A 25,938-nucleotide genomic window follows, 5' to 3' on the forward strand; every position below is an offset into this window, starting at 1 on the left:
ATTCATATATAAATATATGCTATTTTATTACAGCATCTTTTGAGTTGATACAGTTTGACCAATATTAAGAGAACAATCTGTGGAGAAAAAGATCAACAGTTTAATCTCGTGAGCCATTTAAGGGTTTGAATGCATAAGATTGTATTTTTTTATTTTATATTTTTTATCAAGTTTAATCCAATTATAAAAAAATCTTTGCCACTTTGTTACTCTAGCCCTATATTCATAAAATCATAGCATTTTCTGTTTTCTGAATTAAGACAAAATGACACAATATAAAGCCTTACTTTGAACACTTTTTTAGAAAAAATGAGTGAGGCAGGAAATACAGTGAATCGTTGGCATTGGTGTAAAATTACCACACTTCTTCCTGTCTTTTTAGTATCACAGAGTGTAAGGAGTTGTGTGAAGATGCTTCTGTTTTGGGTTATGCTACATGTTCTTCTTTATCAAAGAAGTAAGTGTATTTTTCTCTAACTATAAAACACGATTTACCATTTCATATGTTACATATAACCCTGTACATCAGACTTTCTATTATTGGATTGGTACTGTTAGTGAATATTAATTTCCTGTATTTAGAATTTTCAAGGGACCATCCTTTTCTTAAATGCATCAATTCACAGATCTCTATAAAATGTTTTCTTCCTGATGTCAGCAGCTCTTAAGCAAATCTCACCTCCACAATGATAATATGTTATGCTAATAGTGGGTAGTATTATTGTATTCAATGTTAACTAAGCTCTAAACTAACTATTTAATCTTCTGATAATAGAGAATGGCGGGCCTTTGCCAGTAACATACTTAAAAAGTGCAACATTGAAAAAGTAAGGTGATTCTTTTAATGTGTGAATATATTATTGAGCTGATGTTTAAAAAAAAAAACTGTCCAAAAGCAAAATTCAGAAAAACATAAAAAAGCAACATATTTAAATAAAAATCCAAAACCTAAATACAAAGAATATTTTGCATTAAACATTATCCCCTGTGTGGCAACAGGACGTTCGCTTAGATTGCATTTCTAAGAAAGCCAATCAGATGCCTTTGAAAGTGGTTTACAAAACATCCCTCTTTGATTCAAATGTCATTTGTCTCAATTGAGGCAGTTTAAATATGACTCTTTTATGGGCTACACTGTTTAACTTCATGAAGGATGTACGTAATACATAAACTGTATTTCTTTTATTGTTTTGTGTAACACCTAATTTTCACATTCTAGCTTTTTATATAATTTAGTTTGATGTTTTTTTTATTTTTTACTTTTTTTATTTCTCATGTTCAACTTTTCTTCTCTTTTTGTTTTAAAGTTACAGATGCCTTAGTTCCAGTGGTCACAGCCCAGCTGGGCAAACCTGTGACTTTAACATGTGATTTGAACATGGAGTTTGAGAGCCTGGACTGGCTTCACTGGTACAAGCAGACTACAGGAGATGCTCTCAAATTAATTTCAGTCCTGCAGAAGAATGCAAACCCTATTTATGGAGCTGGATTTTCTCCCTTAAATTTCAACTCATCATATGATAACAAAATGTTTAATCTGACGATCTTGAGGACTGCTAAAGAAGATAAAGGAATGTATCACTGTGTGCATATGAACCGGTATAAATCTATATGGAATGGGAGTTACTTATCATTAGAAGGTAATTATGAAAATAATGAACACTTATAACACTTAACATAATAAAAAGCATACAAATCTTCACTAGGTTTTGGCTGCTGTACCTGAAATGATTAGTATATGTATTTAAACAGTCATGCATAGAGGGCAGCTGTAGCACTTTGTTATCCTGCAGAACATTTTTGTTTAATCTCTTTAAATATATAGACGTATAATTTCAGAGCTTCTAAATTCATAGTTTTTATTGGGAGCTTACTAAAATAAATTAATAAGTTAGAATTCTCTAATGTGGAAATGTTAGTATGTTGTTGGGTTTTGGAATTTATTACAAATACATAGAAAATAAATATTTTTAAATAATTCTAAAATACTTTGCCACAATAAAATAACGAGGACCTTCTCACCTAAAAGTAGGCAATGTTCCTCATCAAGAACCCAACATTTTATTTATTTTAAGGAATGATCTCAATTTAAAATTAAGTTATGAATATTAGTAATAACCTCTTGTATGTTTTTCTTCTACTTAATTAAAAATAATTTAAAACAATGATAAAAATAATATTGCAATTATTATAGAATACTTTTTGTTGTTTATGAAACACAGAGACAACATCAAGCTACCGTGTTGTTCAGCAGCCAGCTGTTCTAGATCCATCCCGTCCAGCAGAGTCAGATACTCTGCAGTGTTCACTCCTTTCTCAGCCTGAGGAAAAGACCTGTTCAGGAGAACCCAGTGTGTTCTGGTTAAGAGCCAAACCAGACAAGTCTGTTCCAGATCTTATCTTCACTGATGGAAAAACACCTGAAAATTGTGAGAAGCCATCAAACGCTGAAAAGAGATGTAGTTATAACTTCTCTAAGAAGGTTTCCCCTTCTGATCTTGGAACATACTACTGTGCAGTGGCCACATGTGGAGAGATATTACTTGGAGATGGAACTAGAGTTGAAATTGGTATGATTTCTTTCTATCATATTCTTCACCAATATTTATCAATGATTATCTTTTTAACAGAAACAATTGCATCTTTTCTTCTTTTTTTCCCCCAGCTCATTCATTAAGTGACATGTCTTTAGTAATAACAATGATCTGCTTGGCCATATCTGTGCTTTTGAATATTGGCTTAATTTGTTGCCAAACTCACAGGAGATCACTCAAAAACAGAAGTAAGTACTGATAAACTACAAACAAATATACAAAGAAAAGAGTAAAAGGTAGAATAATTTTAGAATCAAAATTCCTCTTTGAACCATGTGTTTAGAAAGATCTTCTTCACAAACACAACATAATCACACAAGGCAACCTGATGAGTTTGTGAGTAATTACACTAGTTGTCTCTGTTAATAAGAAATATATTGAACCCAAATGGATAAAACAAATAACTGAAATTAAAATGTTGGTTTAACTTTTATGTTTTCACTCAGACAGAAGAAGGAGAGCATCTGACCTATGCTGCCTTACATTTCTCTACAGGGACGGAGAACAGGAGAGAGTTGAAGACTAAAGAAAGTGTGTATTCAAATGTCAGATTCAGTCATTTAGAATATACATCCTGATGAAGCTCCTTTGTCTGATTAAATATACCTTAAAAAAAACGACATTTAAAACGGTAATTCAATATATCAAATTAACACCATATTTCTGTGCTTCAAATGTGTTTATTGGTCTGAAGTGATCTCAGTTGTCATATTATCATTAAGTGGAAAAATGTCATGATTATTAAATGTGTGGAAACAAAATCTATATTATGCATTTTTTTTGGTGAACTCAGTGAATAAAAAAATGTATCGACATTGTTGGTCATTTTTTGTGTCAATGAAGGCTCACATAATGTACAAACATAAAATTCTTCAGATAAAAGCATCTAAAACTAAAATAATAATTCAACATCAATTTAAACCATCAGCTCCAGCCAGGAGCTGATGGCTCGGTCCGAATGCCCGGTCCAGTCCACTCAGCGGCTGGCCCAGGGGCACTGTGCTGACAGCAGCTGCATGTATAAAAAACAGCACTGGTTTTCTAAGAAGTTATTACAAGGCATGTTATTATTATTATTATTAATAATAATAATAATAATAATAATAATTATTATTATTATTATTATTATTATTATTTGTATATATATATCTTTTTTTACAGTGTCCTGTCTCGCAATGTGGCAAGAATAATAAAAAATAAGAATAATTGCCTTGATGCCAAAAAGAGCCCAACAGATTTTACTTTCACAAGTGGAGCAGTAGGGCTATTGCCATAGTGTTCCGCTTTTTCATGCATATAAAATGCTTTATTATAATTATGCAGGGAGTTTTACAGATTATATGGACGCTGCAATGCAAGTAGAACAGAAGAGAAAAAATAGAAAAAAAGGAGAAAAGATTAAAGAAAGAGGAGATAAAAGGGAGATAATGATAAAATATTTTCAGTCTGCTTCATCACCTGCAACGAGATGTAAAAAGAACAGCACAACCAACAGACATGGTACGACCTAGATACTATCGCTGAAGTAGTATTATTTAATCTGACATGTACTCTGTGTTACCTGAAGATAAGAATATGAGCTTTCTGGATGAAAGTGAATCACTGAGTACCTGGAATCAAGCACCTGTAATTGTTTGTGAAAGGGCACTTGTGCATATACAGTTTATCTAAAGAAAAAATGCTTGATAGTGGCTGTGGAGAGCCGAAGCGGCACCCTCCCACAGCACTGAGTCCAGCTCCGGGAGACCCAAAGCCCTAGACGCCCAAAGGGACCCCAAGAGCGCAGGCACCAAGGAGCGGCCAGGCCAGGAAATCAGACCCCCACCAAGGGAGGAGGAGAGACAGCCCCGAGGAAGTCCCCCAGCCACCGCAATGCCGGAGCCCCCGGGAGCTGCGGGGGCCCCAGGTATCCGAGGCCCCATCCCCCGGCTAGAGCCCCAGACAGTCCCCGGCCGGCCGGGCCCCACAGACAAGCCTCCAGGAATGGAGGGGCATCCACCCCCAAAACCCGAGCTCCACCAGTGCACCGGCGAGCCCATGCGCCAGCCAGTGGAGGGAGAGCAGGATGGGGGGAATGGGCTCCGCACTTGGCGGAGATTTGAGATGTGCTCGGGAGAGGGAGCAATTCAGACCCCAACCTGGGAGAGAAAAAAAACAAACAAACAAAAAAACTCACAGTCTCAATCATGCCTTCCCACCCTAGTGCAAACACTCACACCACACAGAAAAAAAAAAAAAAAAAACGCAGACACACTTTCACACATAACACTCACATCAAATAATACCAGGACCAAAGACCCGGCAGCATGGCCCAATAAGTGAAACTAAAATCCGGATGGCGGGGAGGAGAGCAGTGACACCGCCGCACCAACCCATCTTGTTCATGCTTCAAGCCCGGCCCCCCACCCCGCACATGGAACAGACCACCTCCAGCAAAAGCTCCCCGGGATCGGGGCCCACATGCCCCGCACAAGCCACCCAAGCAGAGCCCCCCCCCCCCTAACTAATTCACCCATCCACTACACGCCCCTCCTTCCAACATTCTTTGGGGAGAGCAGAAGTGACTGCCCCGCCACCGGCGGGTCACCCAGCCCTGCAGCAGCCCCCCACCAAGACCAAGGACCAGGCGGCTCGCTCTTCCTCCAGACCCCAGACTCCGGGCGCCAGCCCTGATCCTCCCTGCGCCTCCTCGAATGTGGTGTTGTTGCTTGTTGCTGTCAGGTGTAATTAAAACTGGGAGTACCAAAAGGGGGTGTCCACCTCCCCTCTGGGAGACAGGCGGTGCCAGCGCACCCCCCCAGCTGACAACCCAGAACCCTCAATGTCTAAATGCGAGAGGGGATGGGGGAGCTGACCGTGGTGAGGCCCATGAAATAAGCCCTTGACCCCAAAACCCCCCCAAGACAATGCCCTACATAGATGTGTGTTGTGAAAATGTTGTATATGGAAGTCTAAAATGCAAAATAAAATTGGGGTGGGGGACGTCATCAGAAGGTGGGGCCCTCCAATAATGACCCCCTCCCCAAAAACCTACATGTGTGACAGTATGATGGAGCAGGCAATGAAATAACAAGGCATGTTATTTAAATTTTTATATTATCCTTGTGGACTAAGATAGGAGGAACTACAGGGATATTCTGATTTCACTATTATCTCATTTAATTTATCCTTATATTACCCATTGAATATGTTTAAAAACGTAATTTCCATCTCATTTTCCAAAATGAAACATCCAGAGAAGCGCTGTCTTGTGTTGTGGTAAGTTTTTATAAAATCTACAGTTTTCTAAAAGGTCTGAATTATTTAGCTGTTTTTTCAATTGTAACAAAAAAAAAACTAAAAATATAATGAGTGAAGCTTTTTAATCATTAGCCTATTAGCAAATATTTATACACAGTGTAGTTTACATGGGATTCAATTCAATTTCAGTGGTTCCTGTATCAGTGCTAGTAATCCAGTAGTAGCTTATTAGTTACCCATTGTTTATTTCACTTGAAATGTACAGAATAATTAATAATCAAAGTTGTGAAGTTCCTAGTTAACCATATAATTAAGATGGATTATTTGCTTCAGTTCTCTGAAAATTACCTGAATAGAAAATTATGTATATTGTGAGAAATATTTTCCACATAACTACAGATCGTTTATTGTTATCCTGAAACGTTAGCTGTGCTATAAAAATTCCACATTTTGCCACTTCCTTTCAGTTAAATTCTCAGAAAACCTACAACCTATAGCTGCACCCATCCTTATCAAACCCTGTTAAGGGCTGCCTGTCCAAACTATTCCAAAATCTCTCCCCTGATTTTGATGAAAAGCTGGCAGTTGTGGTAGCCCCAAGCCCAACAACAAAGTGATAATTTGTTCAGATTGAACTCATCTAAACAACTATGTCTGCAGAGAAAGACACTTGTTGCCTGATGTTGATGAAACCTTGGCCAAGCTGGCAGTGGCAGCAATCTTTACAAAGCTTGATGCTACAGAAGGCTTTTGGTAAGTGCTACTATATCACCAATCAGTCCCATTGACCAGATTTATAACCCAGTTTGGGAGATACTATTGTGAAATCCTCCCATTTGGAATTTTGTTAGCAATTGAACATTTCCAAAAGAGGCCAACCCAGAATCTGACTGGGCTTGAATGCAATGTTTACCCCGCTGTCAACATTCTTGGCCTCCACTCAAGAACAACATGACCAACAGCTACACCGAGTGTTGCAGTGGCTGTAGCCATTGTTGTCAACAACAATAAGCGTCAGTTTGCAGTAGATAAGCTGATGTTTATCAGAGATCTGATTGTTCCTTATGTTCCTAACAGAGCACTTCGCTCTCAATCTGCAGGTTTACTAGTGGTTCCTAGAATTTCTAAAAGTAGAATGGGAGGCAGATCTTTTAGTTATCAGGCTCCTCTCCTGTGGAACCAACTACCAGTTTTAGTCCGTGAGGCAGACACCCTGTCTACTTTTAAGGCTAGGCTTAAAACTTTCCTTTTTGATAAAGCTTATAGTTAGGGTGGCTCAGGTTATCCTGAGCTATCTCTATAGTTATGCTGCTATAGGCTTAGACTTTTGGAGGACATAGGGACCCCCATTTCATCATTCTGCTTCATTCTCTCTCTGTTCTCCTATTCTGCAGAATCTGTTAGTTCAATCTCTAACCTTCTGCTCTCTCTGCTTTTCCTCAGAGTAGCTTTGCCTCGTCTGTTCCTGTTTGGCTGTGACGTCATCCTGGAAAGAAACATCAGCTGTGCTGCTTCCATCAACACCCTTGTTTATAGATGTTGGAGATCGGCCTGTTTTCCAGTGTGGTCCTTTTTCTCTGTCCGTAACTGAGTGGATGTGCTCTCTTCGTCCTCTGGCATGGGAGCTGGCTCGGAGCTCGTCTGCCTGGCTGTGAGTTTCCTAGACAGGGCCGCCTTTTACAGCTGCTTTTTGTGTCTCTGCTTCTGTCTCCTTGAACCCTACACTGAGCCTGGTTCTGCTGGAGGTTTCTTCCTGTTAAAAGGGAGTTTTTCCTCTCCACTGTCGCTACAAGCATGCTTAGTGTGAGGGATTGTATTTGAGTCAATGAGTCGATGCAATCAACTGGTTTTCCTTAGATAAAAACTTTGTATCAATTTGACTGTATGATCTGGTTGAACTGTGAAGTGCCTTGAGATGACATGTGTTGTGAATTTGGCGCTATATAAATAAACTGAATTGAATTGAATTGAAATGTTTATATGCCGAGTTGTAACTGCAAATGATACTGAGGCAGATCCAGGAAAAGTCAAAGCAAATAAGGAGATGCCTACACCTAAAGACTTTTGCCATGCTTGTAGGTATCGTCATGATTCTGGGCACAAGTGTTGGACTGATTTAGTATTCAACAAACCTGTCAGCTCCACCCTGTTTCCAATCAGCCTCCATCAGATTCACCTGCTTACCTGACTATATCCACTAGCGTCCACAAACACTACAAAATCCAGGGCATAACTAAGAAATGAAACCAGGTTTTCTATTTTGAAACAACAATCAGCCACAAAACTACTGTAAATAGCATTTTCAGCTGACGCTCTTATAAGTGGTGTAGTAGCACAGGCACACTCAGTAGGGTTAAACAAGCGCACCCTTTCCAAGGCTGTCGTTCTATTGGCTGGAAAGGTTGCGAGGCGATGATCCAACTGCAGTCTGAGAGAGACTTAGGACTTTTGCTGGTGGGTGTGACAGCTGGCTCCTGATCATTCACACCTAACACCTATCTGGTGGTCACCTGCTGGGGAGTTATAGAGCATTGTGCCAGTATGTCTTTGTCTGATGTCAATGTAACCTATAGACACAGAATCAAAAGGCTTTTATTGTCATGATATGCAGTACAATGAGATTAAAAGTAACCAATACCGGTGCAAAGAAAGAATAGAAAAATATTAAATGTGAACTATATACAATGTACATTGTAAACGTATGGACATAGGTTGTACTGCAGCAGGGCAGTACTATACTTGACCTATATGGATAGAATATCTAGGCACCCCTAGGGCTGTAGCAAGTCTGGCTCGAAGACCAGCAGATCTAGTCCCTGCTTTTTGCAATCTGAGTCCCTCTTGTCAAGACCTACAGCATGCACTTCTTTGCAGTTTAATGTCAGTGGGCAGAACGACAATCAGCTTCTCCAAGACCGAGGTCATGTTTTTCAACCTGAAAAAAGGTGGCTTCCCCTGTTCAGGTTGGAGGAGAGTTCCTGTCTGAAGTGGAGGAATTCAAGTATCTCAAGATCCTGGTCACGATTAAGGGCAAAATGGAGTGGGAGATCGACAGACCAAATAGTGGGGCTCCTGCTGTAATGCCGATGCTGTACTGGTCTGTTGGATGAAAACAGAGCTGAGCAGTTTAGATTCCTACCCTCATCTATGGTCATGAAATCTGGATCATGGCTGAAAGATCAAAATCCTGGATGCAAGAGACAGAAATAAGCTTTATCTGGAGATGGCAGAGGGGATGCTGGAGGGAGCCTGTCTCTCAACTGGCCTGGGAGTGCCTCAGGCTTCCCCCACAGCTGGAGGATTCGTCTGGGGAGAGGAAAGTCTGGGAGTCTCTGCTGTGAATTCTGCCCCCATGACCTTCTTCATGTCATGGTTTTGGTTTTGTTCAAGTTTTATATCTGAGTTTCCATTGGTCTTATTTACATTTTGGTGTTATTTCTTGTTTGCCCTCTTGTGTCAGTCTCCTTTTTCATCGCTCTCTTTTTGCCTCTGTTTACACCTCCTCCGAATCTGCTAATTAGCCTGGTCTTTGTTTCTCTCTCCCATATATTCCCCTGCTGTTCCGTCACACTTTGCTGGTTTGTGGTAATTTCTTTGCCCTCCTGTTGTGAGTATTCCTGTTTTTCTGTAGTTTTGAATTTTTGTGGATTCGTGTTTTTTTGGACGTTTGCTTCTGTTACCCTTTTGTTATTAAAATCTGCAAGTAACCATTTTCAGCTGTTGTGTCTGCATTTGGTTCATCCTTCAAACTGACAGCTGAATGTTCTTAATGTTTACATGTGATGCACGGAAATTTTCTGTACTTTATTTTGATGTTCTAGTTAGGTTGCTTTCGAAAACAGTGTTAGCAAAACTAAGTGTAATCGTAATGGGTTTTTAGAAAAAAGAGATCTACTGTGGCAGGAAGTGCATTTTGACTATATATACCTTTCTAGCCAATCAGAAACATTTCACTAGAACAGCACACCACCGTGCTCTTACTTAAGAATCAAGAGTTTCAATGAAGCCAGTGTCAACATGTTTCTGCTATGGGTTACACTTTTTCTTCTCCATCAAGGCCGTAAGTAACATATTTAATCTGTTTTATAGTTTATAGTTTTATTATAATTTGTATTTGAAATTTTATTCATTATTTTTGTTTTTAATGTTTTCAATAATTTTTACAGATTCTTTGGTCCCAGTGGTCACGGTTCAACTTGGTGAATCTGTGACTTTGTCTTGTGCTTTCTCTGAGAAGTTTCAGAGCACCACATGGCTTCACTGGTACAAACAGAGTGCAGTAGATACTTTGAAATTAATTGTGATGCAACAGAAAAGCATCAAGCCTAATTATGGACCAGATGTGTCTGCATCGAAAATAGAAGCTACATATGATGACAAATTTAGTAATATAACCATTCAGAAGACAGTTATACAAGATGAGGGAATGTATCACTGTGCTCACATGGACTGGGCAAAATCTACTTGGACCGGGACTTATTTGTCAATAAAAGGTACTGATGTAGTTTAACTTTTCCAGTATATGGTGATATCCTATCTTCTCCAAAAAAAAGCTCAACCTCTCTGGGGTTACGCAGCAGCTACACTGTTGTTAAGGCAAATTACAAATAATTTTTGATACAAATTTTACTTTGATCAGATTTTCAAAATATAGTTTTCAGCTGTAATGAAGATTGAATACCGCTTGTTAACAGTTTAATAACTGTCCGTAATTTCATAGGAGACTTCAGTAGGACATCGAGATACAATGTTCTTCAGAACCCAACCACTGATGCATCCCGCTCAGCAAACTCAGAGACTCTAGAGTGTTCACTCCTCTCTGGGTCTGAAGACAAGATGTGTTCAGGAGAACTCAACATGTTCTGGTTCAGAGCCGGATCAGAAAAGTCTTATCCAGATATCATCCACAGTAATGAAAATGGATTGCACAATTGTGAGAACACATCTACACTGAACACTCAGAGGAAATGTAGTTACAACCTTTCAAAGAACTTCAGCTCCTCTGATACTCAAACAGTCTACTGCGCTGTGGCAATATGTGGAGAAATACTATTTGGAAAGGGAATGTTAATAAAAGCAGGTTTGTCTTAGATCTTTCTAGATCTCTGAAAATTATGCTTCAAAATATACAAAAAATGTTTTCTTCCTTAAAGACACTTGCACATTTTTCTCTCTTTATTTTTCAGACCAATTATCAAGGTTTAAAGAAAATGTGAAATTGATCACAATCTGCTTCGTCATTTCCATGACTGTAAATATTATTCTGGTTTGTTACTTAATTCAAAGATGCCTGTGCAGAAACTTTAAAGGTAAGTTTGCAAATAACCCATTTTGAAGCCAAGCAGTGCAGAAATATTTACATATCTCGATATTCTGTAATGAAAAAAAAAATAGCCAGTATAAACTGATGAGCTCCTTTTGAGGATAATCTTGTTGGCTTTTTCCAACAGCAAAACAGAATGTTAGTCAACCAAATAATATTGTAAGTAAATCCTCTTTTTGTGTAATTTTTGTTGAAAACAGCTGAAAGTAACACTAAAGCTATCTTTAACATTAACATTTCATTTTTCAGATTGAAGATGGAGGGGATCTGAACTACACTGGCTTACTTTTCTTACAAGAGAAAACTTTTAGAGGAACATTAAAAAGACGGCTGAAAACTAAAGATGATGTTTATTCACAAGTTAGTTACAAACCAGTCTCAGTCCAAAATGTTCAGTTTCATTTAAACAAAATGTAATATATGGTTCTAAACTAAGGTTAAAAACACAGTTTCATTTATTCCTCTCTAAATGATGTCTACTTATAATATTGATTTCAAGCTGCAGTCTTTTGCTCTCCGTCTGTCTCTGTCTTCATCTCTCTGACTGTATAGTTGTGTTGCACTCTGAGGCTTTGGTAGACTTTCAGAAGATACTTATTGTTTAACTTTACCAAAAGAAGCAGGCCATTAATATTCAGCTTATCCATTTTGTTGTATCCCAAGTTGCTGGATTCAGATGCCAAAGTTATTGTTATCCCTCTACTGAATTAAATAAACTTATTTTAAAATCCCACAAAGAAACATACTTTATTATGTCATGGTATTCAAGCATATTAGCGTAAGTGTATAACCATTGAGAAAGTAGACATCTCATGGACTGTACCTACTGGTGCTGTCATTTTATTTACTGTAAAAGTTATAAATACAGTTGCAATATCTACATATATTGAAAATAAAATAGTTTACGGTATTTGAGCACTCTTAATGTGGTTAACAGTAACAGAATATTTTAATGTGTTGTATACGTATACACACAGCCTGGAATAAAGCTTTTTTTAATTTCTAATAAATATGTATACATACATACATACATACATATATATATATATATATATATATATATATATATATATATATATATATATACACTGCAATAATATATTAGACAGAAGCACACATTATCAAATGATTCCTGTTGAGCAATATATATTATCAGGAGGTTTTATGTGAGCTGAAACTCCTAAAACTAGACTGTCTTGCAGAGGTTGTCTTGTGCTGCATTTCCAAAGGTCAAACAACAGGACTTTTGCAATAAACTGTGGTCTTATTTTAGGAAACATAGACAAACTAGAAGGGTAAACACTAAACAGTAATGCAAAAAAGTAGCTGGTATTTCCCTGGTAGACATAAATACACTTAAGAGAGATAGAAAGTGGGTGAAGTAAGTATTTAATATGCCACCATTTTTCTCAATAAATATATTTCTAGAGGTGCTATTGACATGAAATTTTCACACAAGTATTGAACACACTTAGGGCCGGATTTATCAAGATCCAATTTTGCGTGCAGTAATTTGCGCTCGCAAACTGGAATTTTGCGCGAGGGGCTGAACCATGGTTTGCGGGTGATTTAACAAGAGCGACTGGTGACTGGTAACTGGTGGCAGGTGCAAAACTGTTGGAGACGTCCTATTTAAATGATGGTTTTGCGCGTTTTGTGGTTTGCGGCAAAGTAGTTTGTAGTTTGTGCAAACTAGTGCATTAAGAAATTTTAATCTTACAGTGACACCCCCACCCCCTCCAAAAAAAAAGTAAATAAATATATATATATATATATATATAAACTTTGGCAACCTTTATTCCCCAAGGTGGTATGTGGCTGAATTTCTACTTCACTGCAGTAAAAAACAAAAAAAAACAAAAAAAAAACAGGTGTTTTGTATTGGCCTTTATGCACATACCACATGGCTCATGCAGGTTGCTCCACAGGCGCAGGGGGAGAACCCCGACCCCGTCGGACAGCACTTCGGACAGCACTTCTGAAAAAACGAGATTGGGAGATCCCAGCTCTCGCTGCAACCGTACGCTGGAATGACCCAGATGCAATAAAGTGCAATGTTACAAGGAGTTTTGTGATAGCCTATCTGGTATTGCGTGGGTCCTCCTTGTGGCTGGCTCCAAATCCATTCGGAGTTCCCCCAACAGCTCCAAAATGGCAATGCTGGATAAACGATATGTTTTCATGATCGTTTCCTCCTTCATTGCAAAAATATTCACACGGAGTGAAAAAATGCGTTCTCTGCGTCTCCTTGCTTGATTTCGATGTCTCCTTCTTGCGACAATAACCGCTGCCATGTGTGCGCAATTACGCATACAGACCATTTGCACCTTCTTTTGAAACGTGTTAAATATAGAGTCAGATACCGTTAGCAAAATTGCTTTCAGGTTTAATAAATCACTTTGCGAGTGCTAAATTAATATATTTACATGTTCTCCTCCCACAAGACGCACTTTTGCGTGTAAACGCCCCATATTGCATATTCATTGCAGAAAAAGTACTAAATGGATAAGAGGTGCTATTTAGCACGTTTTAAAGACCAAATCCTTTTAGCATGCTGTTGATAGATCAGTTTGTACATTTTTTAGCGTGCGCAGTGAAATAGCTCACGTTTTTATACACGCAAACCCTTGATAGATCCGGCCCTTAGTGAAATTACTTTAATATACTTAAGTAGAGTCCAAAGATATTTAAATTATCTTTGGATCATTTAAAATATGCTAAGAAGGAAATTTATTGTCTCAAATATCAGTTTGGGAATTAAAACTTTTAACAATATTGTACTGCAGTACAATTTTAAGATATGCATTATATAAAAGTATACTTGAAGTAAGAATGAAATGTAATCTCTGAAATGTACAGCAGGAAAAAAAATTTCAAACATGTTTAATGTATATCTTTTTATGTATGCTGAAAATCAACTTTATAACCTTTCACTTAAAGCTTATTTTAAAAGTATATTTGAATATTTAGAAATTTTAGGATATTTTAGGTTACATTTCGGTGCAACTAGTAAATTTACTCATGCTTGTTTTTCATTAAATTATTTGTAAATATATGATGGAATGTTAATATGTATTATTATGAGGAGCAAAGGAGTGACGGAACTTTGCATGTATGCTCTATGTTTTCCAAGTCCCTCCATTTTATTTCATCCCCTTCCAGTTCTTTGAGCTTTGACACAAAAGCTGTTAAAAACACATGAAATACAGACGTGCCTTGATGGTCTTTTGGTAAAAGCTCTATGATTTGACACTGAATTTTCCATATCTGATTGTTAATACTGTTGAAAACTGCAATTCAATCACAATTCCACAACACTGATATGTCATCAGCTCCTACTTCTCCACTATGCTTGAGTTGTTAATATCCTGCCCCACACTGAATATCTGAAATATTGCCTGGAATTGGCCCTTTTATTCAAGTGTGAGTAGTACAAGACAGTATGCTTTTTGGAGCTATCTCTCTGGGGCCCATGTAACTTTCACTGTACATTGGCCTTTATGAAAAAGATATAAAGTTATTGGCACCAAGCCAGGGAAATGTTCATTGCAAGATGTCTCTTTAAAAGCTACTCCTGTCAGATTGTGCACAAATACATATGACGTGAGTAACAGCAGACTTTGTCCTTCTAACAGCAGACTTTGTCCTTCAGTGAGGGAAGCACCGGGTTGCACTACATCGTCATCATAGCATTTCTGCAATAGAAGACAAAGCTGATTACATTTACACCTATAACACAATATAAATCAAAAGCAAAATTAAATCTTTATTTAGAAATAGAATATGTACACTATACATAAAAAGTACATTTTCAAATTTCAGTATTTGATAATGGATTAAGAAATACAATTTACAATTCCTTTAATTATTCATTTAAAAATATGCAATTAGAAAATGATTTTGATTTGCATGATAAATATTTAACATTTGAAATGTCTGGTTTTCTCTTTCAGTGACTCCTTAGGTCCTCCATACTAAAATGGTTGAACAACAGAATATAATTATTATTTTTAAATGTTCTATACTATGAACCCCACCATTGCTTCCACCAAAATCATAATACAAAAAGAAAAACTTAGCAACTGGAGAGCAATTTTTTTTTTGTTTTCAACATACGTTTTCAAATACTGGTATTCTGTCAGCAGATGTTTTTGGCCGTGATGGTTAGATTAAGTCTCATGGGGCATTGAACCGCTTGGCCAAATTGCTTCAACAATCCCAAAAGTTCGTGAAGCTTTATGTGAACATGTCACCAACTACTGGTGGAGTGCAGAACTACAGTTAGTAATATAATTTGTGATGTTTGGAATTATTTTTCTTGTCTTTTCCCCCTCTTAAGTTCCTTTGAAATTGCTAATGATTGGTGTGTATGATAAATCGTTTTTTTTTTTTTTTTTTGCGTGTATGCAAAATGTCTTAGAAGAGAACAGTCACATTTTTGTGAAATAAGTTCAAGCAGACAGAAAAACTGTTTGTGCAAATTGGGCAAAGATGAGCAAAATGAAAGGTGTAGGTCTTTGGTATAAAAAAAAAAATGTTTTTCCATAGTTTTTGGTTTTATTCTGGTTGGAAGTTATATATTCAACCAATCTTTTGGCTGAACCATCACATCTAATTTGGCAGTGTTCTTACCCAATCTATATGTGAACCAGGGCAAACTAATTCAAATTAGACACATTAGCCCAAATACGTGTTAAGTATTATTGCAAATTTCAAAAGTTTAAAGTGGGTCTCAACCAACAACCTTAGGATTGAAAGTCAATGTCTTACTGCTGACACCACTAGCAATATTAACCATATATTGGAAAGCAATACTACTTAACACTGATGTTGCAACTGTAACCAGTGGCTTGCTCAGATTTTGATCATTACATTGTCTAATCTAACCAAAATAGTTTTAATCAGCTAGACTGGTTGTTTTTACAAGCAATCTAACCTTAGAATATATCCAAGCTCTATCCAACCGATAGCAACGCTCCTACAAACTCTTGCATCTTGACTGAATACTGCCACTGTTTAAATGCTTGTCAAGTTCTCGTGCAGTCTGAACCACTTCCTGAAGCGGTCAAGTGGTATCACTGTGGAGAGGCTTTGAAAGTCATCAATTTTGGTGGGGTTTGAACCGTCAACCCTTCGATTTCATGTCAAACTCCTACATCCAACGCCTCAACGCCACTGGTGGAATCTTGAACTCAGAGAGAGCTGTTAAACCAGAACTAGAAGTGGAAGGGAAGTTCACAGCGGTTAGTTCAATGGACATAGGAAACTGAAGAGTTCTTGAGCATGGAGGAAAAAGGGACTCACGTAGGAGGAGATCTCAGTCGAAGCCTTGAATCCAGAATGTGTGAGTTTTCCAGAGGGAGAGCAACTCGTTGGAGGGCGGACAGGTAGGTAGAGTTGGACTCTGAGGAGTATGAGTGCGGACTGCCACTTAGTTTTCTGACTGAACTTTTCCCCAGCTCAGTGTGAACACAAGATATCCTTCCTGGGGGAGAAGGCAAAAACTTCCAGTCAGTGGGAAGGCTTCCTGCCAAAAGGCAAAGACAAAAACGCAATTAGTCTCAGCGAAATGAAGCACAGGTTAGACTCAGCTAATCACGGCTTGGCTAGAGTACCCAAAACTGGCAAACACTCTGGCGTTGAGGTAGTGGCACTCAACAGCTCATATACTCCCCGGTGATGAACCAATGAGCCGCAGGTGTGCAGGAGGACCAAAGAGGACAGGGCGCCACCTGGTAAAATACCAAGACCTAATTTTAAGCCCTACCCCAAAATCTTGCTTGTTCCCATGAGGGTAGAGATATCCCAATTATTCTTTGTATGTAGGGAAAGTTGACATAACAAGGAATAGGAGGTATCAATCCATCCCTTAAACAAGAGATTTCACATGCTAAATTGCTGGGAAAGGGCAAAAAATAATTTCACAGAAAACATGGATGACCAGTATTCTACAGAGCAATTTACAGTGTCTTTCTTTTTTTTTTTTTTCCATTTTTTTTTTTTTTTTACTTTTGAGAGTCAAAAAAAGCTGTTCCCCTCTGAATTCTAGGTTCACCTTCTTCTCCCGGACAACAGTGGTTAGGTCAGACAGTGTTCTGGAGCTCCGACAGGAGCAGAGGGAAATCGGTTCAAGAGCGCCATCAGAAAAAAGCACCAGAAATGGAACGAAGTGGCCATCCAGTGGAGCTAAGGAACCACAGCAAGAGAGCAGTGTAGCTTGTTAGTGAAACACTGCACCAAAGCGTGGAGAGAAGGCAGTTGCTTTCTGGTTACTAACGTAGGAAGAGAGTGGTGAAGCATGGCGGTAGATCGGAGAAGCTGGGAAAACAGTGCCAGCGGGATGAGGCTACAGCTGACCAGGGCTGCAGAGGATCAAAGGAGCACAGTGGGCAATCGGAAAAACCTGCTAGGCAGACAGAATGCTAAGGGCATGTAGAGGGAATGTTGGTGACTTGGCATGGGACAGCATTACGTAAAAGAAGCCTGCCATGGAGACAGAGCATGGAGAGGCTACAGCTGGCCTTGATTACCCTCCAGAGGCTAACTGCAGGAGATAGGAGTACTACAGTGGAAGAGACATCAATCAGCTGATCCTTTCTCTCCTCTGATCAGAGAATGTCTTACAGGAGCAGGAAAGAGGAAGCATCAGCTAATTGATGTCTGTGCTGAAGGCAGGACAACCAAATAGTCCCGCTAGAGTTGAATTAACTATATTTTTAAAAGCCACCTACAAACCTCTAAAGCATTGTCCACTTCATCCTTTGTCAACATTATTTCTCCATCTTCCATTTTATTTCAAAACATGGCATGGCACGATGTAATTTTGTCCTATGGTTCTGTAGTTTGCATATTTATTTCAATAAAAATTGTCAGCTGGATTCAATAATCACTATTGAAGAATAATCATATCTGTTTAAAGAAAACGACAGTAAATCAAGCTCATTGTAATCTTCCTTTTAAATTTGAGGTTGAATGGGTGCTTCTTTTTTTCTTTGAGCAGTATTGATTGATGTTAAGCTAAACTGGGGCACATGGAAAAGTCTTGCAACATTGCTGGCTGTTCAGTTTTGTGTCATACTGTGCAGTTATAAATGCATTTACATTATCTGTTACTTCACCTGGCGTATTGGTATTTAATTGCATGTTTCTATAATTGAAATTCCTGAGGCTTGGTGTGGTGGTCATTGCATTGTTATTCACTATGTTATGTTCAGGCAGAGTTGATGTTTTCTGAAGTCCTGGCTGAAACCCCATTGCATGCCAGTGGTCATTTGGCTTTGTGAATGACTTCCAACAAGCTGATGTGTACTTCACTAGTCCAGGTCTAAATGCCTCAAAGAGAAAGTCTCTCCATTATGTGAAATGTATATCTGTACTTCTGTAAATTACTCTAGCTTCCTCAAGGAGCCTAATATATGACACAATAAATGATTTCATTTTGATTCATAGGACTATATCACACTGAGTCAATATAATGAAATACAATTAAAAGGAAAACCTTTAAATGCAATTCCAATTTAGTGAAAACACTTCCAAACCAGTAGGCGAAATTCATAAAAAAAATGGCATTGTCTGGGCAAATCAAATTCAGTTTCTGATGGTGCAAGAATATGTCCAATTGTTATTTACCTGTCCTTTTTATTTTAAATGTCCGTTTAGGCCATTTTCAAAACTTGTATTGGAAACTAGTGGGTTTCTCAAAGAAAAGATCTTTTACTGTGGCAGGAAGTGCACTTTGATTGCATATGTGTCCTAGCCAATCAGATGCATTTGACTGTCTGGATCTCCACACCTCCCCCGGTTACTTAAGAATCAAGGGTCTCAATGAAGGCAGTGTCAACATGTCTGTGCTTTGGATTGCATTGTTTCTTCTTCATCAAGGCTGTAAGTAAAAAAGTTACTCAGTTGCAAATGTTAATAGTATTTTTATTTATGTTGTTAATTAATGTTTTCAATAATTTTTGCAGATTCTTTGGTCCCAGTGGTCACGGTTCAACTTGGTGAATCTGTGACTTTGTCTTGTGCTTTCACTGAGAAGTTTCAGAGCACCACATGGCTTCACTGGTACAAACAGAGTGCAGGAGATACTTTGAAATTAATTGTGATGCAACAAAAAAGCATCACGCCTAATTATGGACCAGATGTGTCTGCCTCAAAAATAGAAGCTACAAATGATGACAAATTCAGCAATATAACCATTCAGAAGACAGTTATACAAGATGAGGGAATGTATCACTGTGCTCACATGGACTGGAGTAAATCTACTTGGAGCGGGACTTATTTGTCAATAAAAGGTATCTACATAGTTTACTTGTTTTGTACGTTTGATTATATCCTATTTTCTCCAAAGAACCCTCTCTAGGATTACACAACAGACATGCTGTTGTTCAACAAAATTACAAATAATTTTCGATACTCTGCTAGGATTTTCAAAATATGGTTTTCAGTTGTGATGAAAATCAAAGACTGCTTATTTACAGTTCAATAAATGTCCATAATTTCATAGGAGACTTCAGTAGGACATCAAGATACAATGTTCTTCAGAACCCAACCACTGATGCAGCCCAGTCATCAAACTCAGAGACTCTGCAGTGTTCACTCCTCTCTGGGTCTGAAGACGAGATGTGTTTGGGGGATCTCAACGTGTTCTGGTTCAGAGCCGGATCAGAAAAGTCTTATCCAGATATCATCCACAGTAATGAAAATGGATTGCACAATTGTGAGAAGACATCTACACTGAACACTCAGAGGAAATGTAGTTACAACCTTTCAAAGAACTTCAGCTCCACTGATACTCAGACAGTCTACTGCGCTGTGGCAACATGTGGAGAAATTCTATTTGGAAAGGCAACTTTAACCAAAGCAGGTAGCTCCTCGAGAAAAAAAGCTTAAAGTCACAAAAATGTTTTATCTTCTTTTTTGGAGTCACTTTAATTTATTTTCCCCCTCATTTTTCAGAGCAATTACCAAGTTCTACAGTTATTATAACGATGAGCTTAATCATCTTCTTGGCTATATCCATGATTGTAAATATTGTTCTTATTCTTTACCTAACTCAAAGATCCCGTTGCAGAACATTGTCAGGTAAGATTTTTTATCTGGTATACTAATTACATTTATGGTTTTAAAGCCATAAAAATGCATAAATACTTAAATACCTAGATAACCGGGTATTAAATAAAATAAAGGCTATAAACGGATTCGTTTCTTTTTAAAATATTCTTCTGTTGGCATTTTTCAACAGCAAAGAATACTGTGAATCAAGTGGATACTATTGTAAGTGAATTATACCAAATTACCTATTTTTTGTTTGAGTTGTAAAAAATACTCTTCAATGAAACACTATAGCTATAATTTTTGTTTGTCTTTTCTTCCCAGATTGAATATGAAAAGGATCTAAACTATGCTGCCTTACATTTCTCAGAAGAGAAACCATCAAAAGGAACAATTAAAAGACAGCTGAAAACTGAAGACAGTGTTTATTCTCGGGTTGATGGATTAAACTGACTATAAAACAGCACAGTGTTTATGTACAAACATTTGTTTTCTAGATTACAATTTCAATTATAAATTAGGAATTGACCAAATGAGTTTGCAGTCATGTCTTTGAGAGAATCTGAAATTGGTTTTATTGTAAAAAATTTTTGCAACATAATATTATATATTTTTTTACATTTTCTATAATGTAAATATGCTTCAGCTCAAATGTTTTTTTTTTTGTTTTTTTTGATGATTAAAATTTTGAATGTTGTGGACTGAAAAGCCTGGTTCATTGCTGATGCCTAATAATCAAAGAAAACTGTTTAGAAAAGGAAAATCTAAAGCACTACTGTGGTTGACTTATTACTTCACCCTGAAGTTCGTTTAAGTTGCATCAACTGTTTATAGCTATGGTTGGTTAGGCTGGAGGGCTAGCAAGAATTTAAAGTGGCACACCCCCTCCCATTCAAAGCTATCCCGTAAAATCAAACACACATCTCACAGCAGAACTCGGCAAAGCAGAGAGGAGCCGACTCGGACATTAGTTTACATACATTTTGGACTTCAGCCTAACTACCTCATGTCTCACCTCACGTTACACCTGCAAATAAAGTATAACTGTCCTGTTTTTCTCTATGTTGCCCTGCGATAGACTGGTGACCTGTCCAGGGTGTACCCCGCCTCTCCCCCACAGACAGCACCCCTTGCGACCCCAGCTGGGATAAGCATGACGGGAAATGGATTGATGGGTATTACGTTGACATTCAAGATAGCATGCTAGGTTTAGCAACACTAACCGTTACAGTTTTAGCATATCATTTTTAGCAATACTTAGGAGTTTTGGAAAGGGGTATTATTTCGGCCATGACCAAACCTGATGAACATGTATGCGGAGGTGCATGAATGCATCTGATTGTTTTGTTTTTTTCATTTCAGACCAAATGGTAGGGATTGGACAGAGCTTTTCGAAGCTTGCAGTTTTCAATGTCATGGTTTTAGGTTCTGCTCTGAGTTTTCATTAGTCATATTTCCACTGTGTTCTGGTTGTTTTTGATTGTATTTGAGATCTTAGACATTTTTTGTTTGCCCTTTTTTGTCAGTCTTCTTTTCCCTAGCTCCCTTCTTGCCTCTGTTCACACCTGCTTCCAATCTGCTAATTAGCCTGGTCTTTGTTTCTCTCTCCCATATAATCTCTTCCTGTTCAGAAACTGTTTGCTGTGTCGTAATTTCTTTGTCGTCTTGTTGTGAGTATTCCTTGCTTTCAGTATTTTTGGATTTTGTGGATTTATGTTTTTGGATTTTTGGTTCCGTTACCCTTTTGCTTAATTAAATCTATCAAGAAACAACTTCAGCTTCAGTGTCTGCATTTAGGTCCTGTCAAACCTCCCCTACTGTGACACTCACAGACCTCTAAATTTTTATTTTCTTTTTGTTACTTTTTCTGAACACAAAAAGTATTTTCCACTAAGGATGGAAGGACCACTTCATTCAACATAACCAAAGTGTTTCTGAAAAGGATTACCAACTATAGCTTTAATTTTAAGTCTGTTAAGATATAGTTGTAGCTCTTTGGCTTTTACCAACAACCAGGTAAAGAACTCTGCATGATAGCAAATTTCAAGTTGGCGCTGAAAGTTAGTGTTATAGTGTTAATACCTTGCAGGATTTACATTTATTTTATAAGATTCGAAAATTACTCTAAAAAAAATTAAAGTTACATGTATTTAATGTGGCAGCCCCTTTTCCACGGTAGGAATTTTGTGTATCGTATGGGATCCCTCTTTTTAAGCTATATTTTAAAATCCTTTATCCTTTGACCCGGCAAAGGATAATTAGGTCACCAAATTTTAATGTAAAACATGCTGGCTGGTTACAAAGTTGTAAGTTACTGTATGTAAAATGGAAATGCTATAGTGATGATCAAATTTATTGGCCCAGTCTTTGTGTGTTATGGCTGGCTTAGAGACATTAAAAACAGTTAAAAAATGCACAAAATAAAGATGAAAGATGCTTTCATGTGTTTTGTGTATGTATGTGTAAATTATGTGTTTTCAAAAATGAAAATATACTGAGATGTGGATAATGATAATATATATATATATATATATATATATATATATATATATATATATATATATATATATATATATATATAGAGAGAGAGAGAGAGAGAGAGAGAGAGAGAGAGAGAGAGAGAGAGAGAGAGAGAGAGAGAGAGAGAGAGAGAGAGAGAGAGATTGCTTAGCACATTTTTGCGGAACTGCTAGCTACTAATGAATGACTATGACTGAAAAAAAAAAAAAATGCAGCACCACAGGCTACATACTGTCGGGCCCAAATCTGTGATAGGGCTTAATTTCCCACAACAGAGCAGCAAGCCCACTAAATGTTTAATAACAAGTCCAAACTGGTCTATTAAGTCCATCATCTACCTTAAGACAAGTAACATAAGTAACCTACAAAAGAAGCATAACATTCAAAACAAATGTTTTATTTACATAGTTACCACACATACCGCAAGTAGCAACTACAATCTAAACCAAACAGAAACAGTTAAAACCACAAAAAAAGGGGTCACACGTCAAGTGGTCCTTCACCACAAGAAGTTACCACAATAACAAGTCCGCTTGACATACAAGTGACCCACAAAATATGGAGAGCCGCACTGATAAAATGACCACCATCAGCAAGTTGCAATACCACACTAAATGTCACTGCTTTCATTCAGTCAGCAACAGAAGGTTTTATTCAACCAACAGACCCCCACACAACACAAAAAGTTACAACACAGAGAGTGTTGCCAACTCCTTAATTAAAAAGACTAAGCCTTAGTTAGTCAAGGCGCTAGATGATGCCATTGCCTAATTGCATATTTCATGTCACTCAGGGGATTTTGGCCGTTTCTCAATATGTGTACTTGTGCGTTCTCATGTGCTCATGAAACATCATCAGCCTCAGCCTAAGTGCTGTTCTAATTCACAAGAACACAAGACTGAGAACGGACCCTTCCCTCTTTACCGAGTAGGCATCAAAGCAGACTTGCCCATTCTCGAGACTGACAGCTGATCCTGCATGCACCGTGCGAGCAGCAGCTTCCAGTGGAGTGCTCAAACAGCTCAGAGTATTAAGTTAACAGTTCTTCCTATTGCTGTTGTTCTATGCTTTAGAATCAATTTTAGCAGAACATATACTGCTTTAGTGCATGCTTTTAAAAACTGTTCTTATGTTGAGAGGACCATGGCAACCAGTGGACCTCCGAAGCTGAACGCAGCCAGGGCTGATCTTAGAGGAAAGAGGAAGGATAAAGGACTACAGAGACATACAGAGACAAGATGAGAATAAAGGGAAATTAATAAGTAAAAGCACCAGGCAATATTGGGGCCAGTGCTGTAAACAGCTGCAGCCAGCCTGCCCTGTATGGGGCACTGAAATGATAAAAACATTGAAAATGAGAATACTGACATTCCCAACATTTTAAATTCATACATTGAAAACGTAAACGTCAAAATTTTAAATATTGAATATTCAAACATTGAAATTTACAACACTGAAAATTAGAATTTCTCTCCAAAAACTTAAAAAAAACTTATTATGCTATCATTTATAGCGGCAGAATTTTTCACCAAGAGATGTTTTCAGAGTCACTGAAGAGTACCTTTAGCCACAAGGTCACTAAGCTCGTACTGCTTCTGTGCTGGAGGGGAGGGTTGGCAGGACCAAAATGGAGGCTCCTTCAAGGCTTACCATCATTATGAACATCTGTATGAGTTGCTAGGCTACAACAGTTAATGAAATGCTGGAATGATACCAACTTTTAGTGTTTTACTGTCTTTATGTATTCCTAAACTATTATTGTGAAGCAAAAAACATTGTTATTTTTAGCATTTTCAGCTCTGGTTCAACAGCTCTTTACAGAGGTGACTTGTACAGAATAAAGGGCTTTAATTTTTTATGATGTCTAATATTATACACAGGAATTTTAAATTTGTGGCTTTGATTACCCAGAGGGGAAAAAATTAAAATAAGACACCGTTGTTGTTAATCATAGTCTCTTTATGTATTGGGTGTCTGCTGTTTATGTGGCTGGCTAGGGGACAGATACTACACCCACTATGACGAATCTTAAAAGTTGCCCTGGAAGATCTTTTAACCAGCTGTCAAGAAGAACCGTCAGTTCTGGAGGGACTTTACCTTTAGAACCAGTGAGGAATTGCTAATACTGAGGATCGGTAAGCTTGTAGGATGGAAAGATATCTGCTTGATGAGTTTGTAAGGTATTACAGAAGGTAAATTCAGTGTTTATGTTTATGAATCATTAAATTTTTATTTAAACTTTTTATCTAATTTTATTTCACTGTCTGGAAATAAGTCAATTGGCCATTAAATAAAAGCTTGTAAAATTATCCTTTACTTCTCACATTTTCCGTAACACTAAGTCGGTCTTATAATCACTGAAAGGAAGCACAAACATCAAAGCTTAGTCTTACTCAGTTTGGTTAAACTACTGGAACAAACACATGTTGGGCTTGATTTTCAGAAGGTTTTGTGGTCTTAAAACTAGTGCAATCTGTTTTACTCAATGAGCAAATCTTCAAAGAAGGTGCAAAGTAATTCAGCAGCAACAACATTGGCAAACCTTTTTGTCTGTTTTTGTTTGTAGGCCCTTTTTAATATGCAGATAATGTCCTAAAGAGCAAACTGCACAAATATATGGGTGAAGGATAAGCACATGTAACCCTTTACCATGTGCAAAGCAATTTTCCAAATCGTGAAAAACTCAACTGCAGCAACAGTTTATGCAACCTTTGTCTTAGTACTTCTAAAAGTGAGGTGTAAACTGACATGCAAAAACAGATGCAGTCATTGTTACCACAAAAGAAACAATGGTACAATGTCAGAGGATGAAAAATTGCTGTGCAAATGTAAACATATGTGGACCATAAAAATGGTATTATAATAATAATGTTTAAAAGTCTACAGGTCAGCAAAGAGGCAGTGGGATGGCAGACAATCATGACCATCGATTATTACAGGGAATTTTACCTCCCTCTATTGAATAAAACGTAACAGTGCATTAAGCATTATCGTTCTCTATTTTATTTGGCTGCCAGCGGAGCCAGCACCCGCCTTGGTGCTCTGGGGGGGCGCTTCTTTTGCTCTTCACCACCACTATTGGACATTTTTTATTTGGATAAACTTTACATGCACAAGTGCACTCTCACAAACAACTACAGGTGCTTGGCTTCAGGTACTTAGAGATTCACTTCCATACAGAAAACCCATAAACTTATCTTCAGCTAC

At 37.8% G+C, this 25,938-nt stretch overlaps 3 protein-coding genes across 4 annotated transcripts; all 3 read left to right on the plus strand.

The window, feature by feature from the left end:
* The first annotated feature begins 392 nt into the window (after positions 1-392).
* Positions 393-3,387, plus strand: LOC119791496. 2 transcript variants are annotated; one of them, XM_038297630.1, is made up of 6 exons: positions 393-457; positions 1,308-1,640; positions 2,214-2,570; positions 2,666-2,782; positions 2,878-2,930; positions 3,041-3,387. In XM_038297630.1, exons 1-6 carry the CDS (start codon positions 412-414, stop codon positions 3,170-3,172), a joined length of 1,038 nt encoding a protein of 345 aa, XP_038153558.1. In that variant the 5' UTR covers positions 393-411; the 3' UTR covers positions 3,173-3,387. The 2 variants fall into 2 exon arrangements, with proteins under 2 accessions (XP_038153558.1, XP_038153559.1); XM_038297631.1 differs by having other exon boundaries at positions 3,090-3,387.
* Positions 3,388-9,834: 6,447 nt separating this feature from the next.
* Positions 9,835-11,877, plus strand: LOC119791495. The gene is made up of 6 exons (XM_038297629.1): positions 9,835-9,894; positions 10,001-10,327; positions 10,555-10,914; positions 11,021-11,143; positions 11,285-11,316; positions 11,407-11,877. Exons 1-6 carry the CDS (start codon positions 9,852-9,854, stop codon positions 11,572-11,574), a joined length of 1,053 nt encoding a protein of 350 aa, XP_038153557.1. The 5' UTR covers positions 9,835-9,851; the 3' UTR covers positions 11,575-11,877.
* Positions 11,878-16,440: 4,563 nt separating this feature from the next.
* On the plus strand, positions 16,441-20,820 carry LOC119791503. The gene is made up of 8 exons (XM_038297647.1): positions 16,441-16,501; positions 16,617-16,737; positions 18,914-19,041; positions 19,125-19,451; positions 19,664-20,023; positions 20,116-20,241; positions 20,402-20,433; positions 20,536-20,820. The coding sequence occupies exons 1-8, from the start codon at positions 16,441-16,443 to the stop codon at positions 20,662-20,664; spliced, it is 1,284 nt and encodes a 427-aa protein (XP_038153575.1). The 3' UTR covers positions 20,665-20,820.
* The last annotated feature ends 5,118 nt before the right edge of the window (positions 20,821-25,938 follow it).

This window comes from Cyprinodon tularosa, unplaced genomic scaffold (assembly GCF_016077235.1).
Source record: "Cyprinodon tularosa strain WSP-4 unplaced genomic scaffold, ASM1607723v1 ctg393, whole genome shotgun sequence".
NCBI lineage: Eukaryota > Metazoa > Chordata > Actinopteri > Cyprinodontiformes > Cyprinodontidae > Cyprinodon > Cyprinodon tularosa.

Excerpts from the sequence above, each read along its gene's own strand:
- LOC119791496 (XM_038297630.1), top strand. The coding sequence starts at position 412 with ATGCTTCTGTTTTGGGTTATGCTACATGTTCTTCTTTATCAAAGAA. Across the intron at positions 458-1,307 it reads TGTTCTTCTTTATCAAAGAA|TTACAGATGCCTTAGTTCCA; the intron begins GTAAGTGTATTT and ends TTTGTTTTAAAG. Across the intron at positions 1,641-2,213 it reads GAGTTACTTATCATTAGAAG|GAAACACAGAGACAACATCA; the intron begins GTAATTATGAAA and ends TTTGTTGTTTAT.
- LOC119791495 (XM_038297629.1), top strand. The coding sequence starts at position 9,852 with ATGTTTCTGCTATGGGTTACACTTTTTCTTCTCCATCAAGGCC. Across the intron at positions 9,895-10,000 it reads TTTTCTTCTCCATCAAGGCC|ATTCTTTGGTCCCAGTGGTC; the intron begins GTAAGTAACATA and ends TAATTTTTACAG. Across the intron at positions 11,317-11,406 it reads TTAGTCAACCAAATAATATT|ATTGAAGATGGAGGGGATCT; the intron begins GTAAGTAAATCC and ends TTCATTTTTCAG.
- LOC119791503 (XM_038297647.1), top strand. The coding sequence starts at position 16,441 with ATGGAGGAAAAAGGGACTCACGTAGGAGGAGATCTCAGTCGAAGCCTT. Across the intron at positions 16,502-16,616 it reads AAGCCTTGAATCCAGAATGT|CTCAGTGTGAACACAAGATA; the intron begins GTGAGTTTTCCA and ends ACTTTTCCCCAG. Across the intron at positions 20,024-20,115 it reads GGCAACTTTAACCAAAGCAG|AGCAATTACCAAGTTCTACA; the intron begins GTAGCTCCTCGA and ends CTCATTTTTCAG.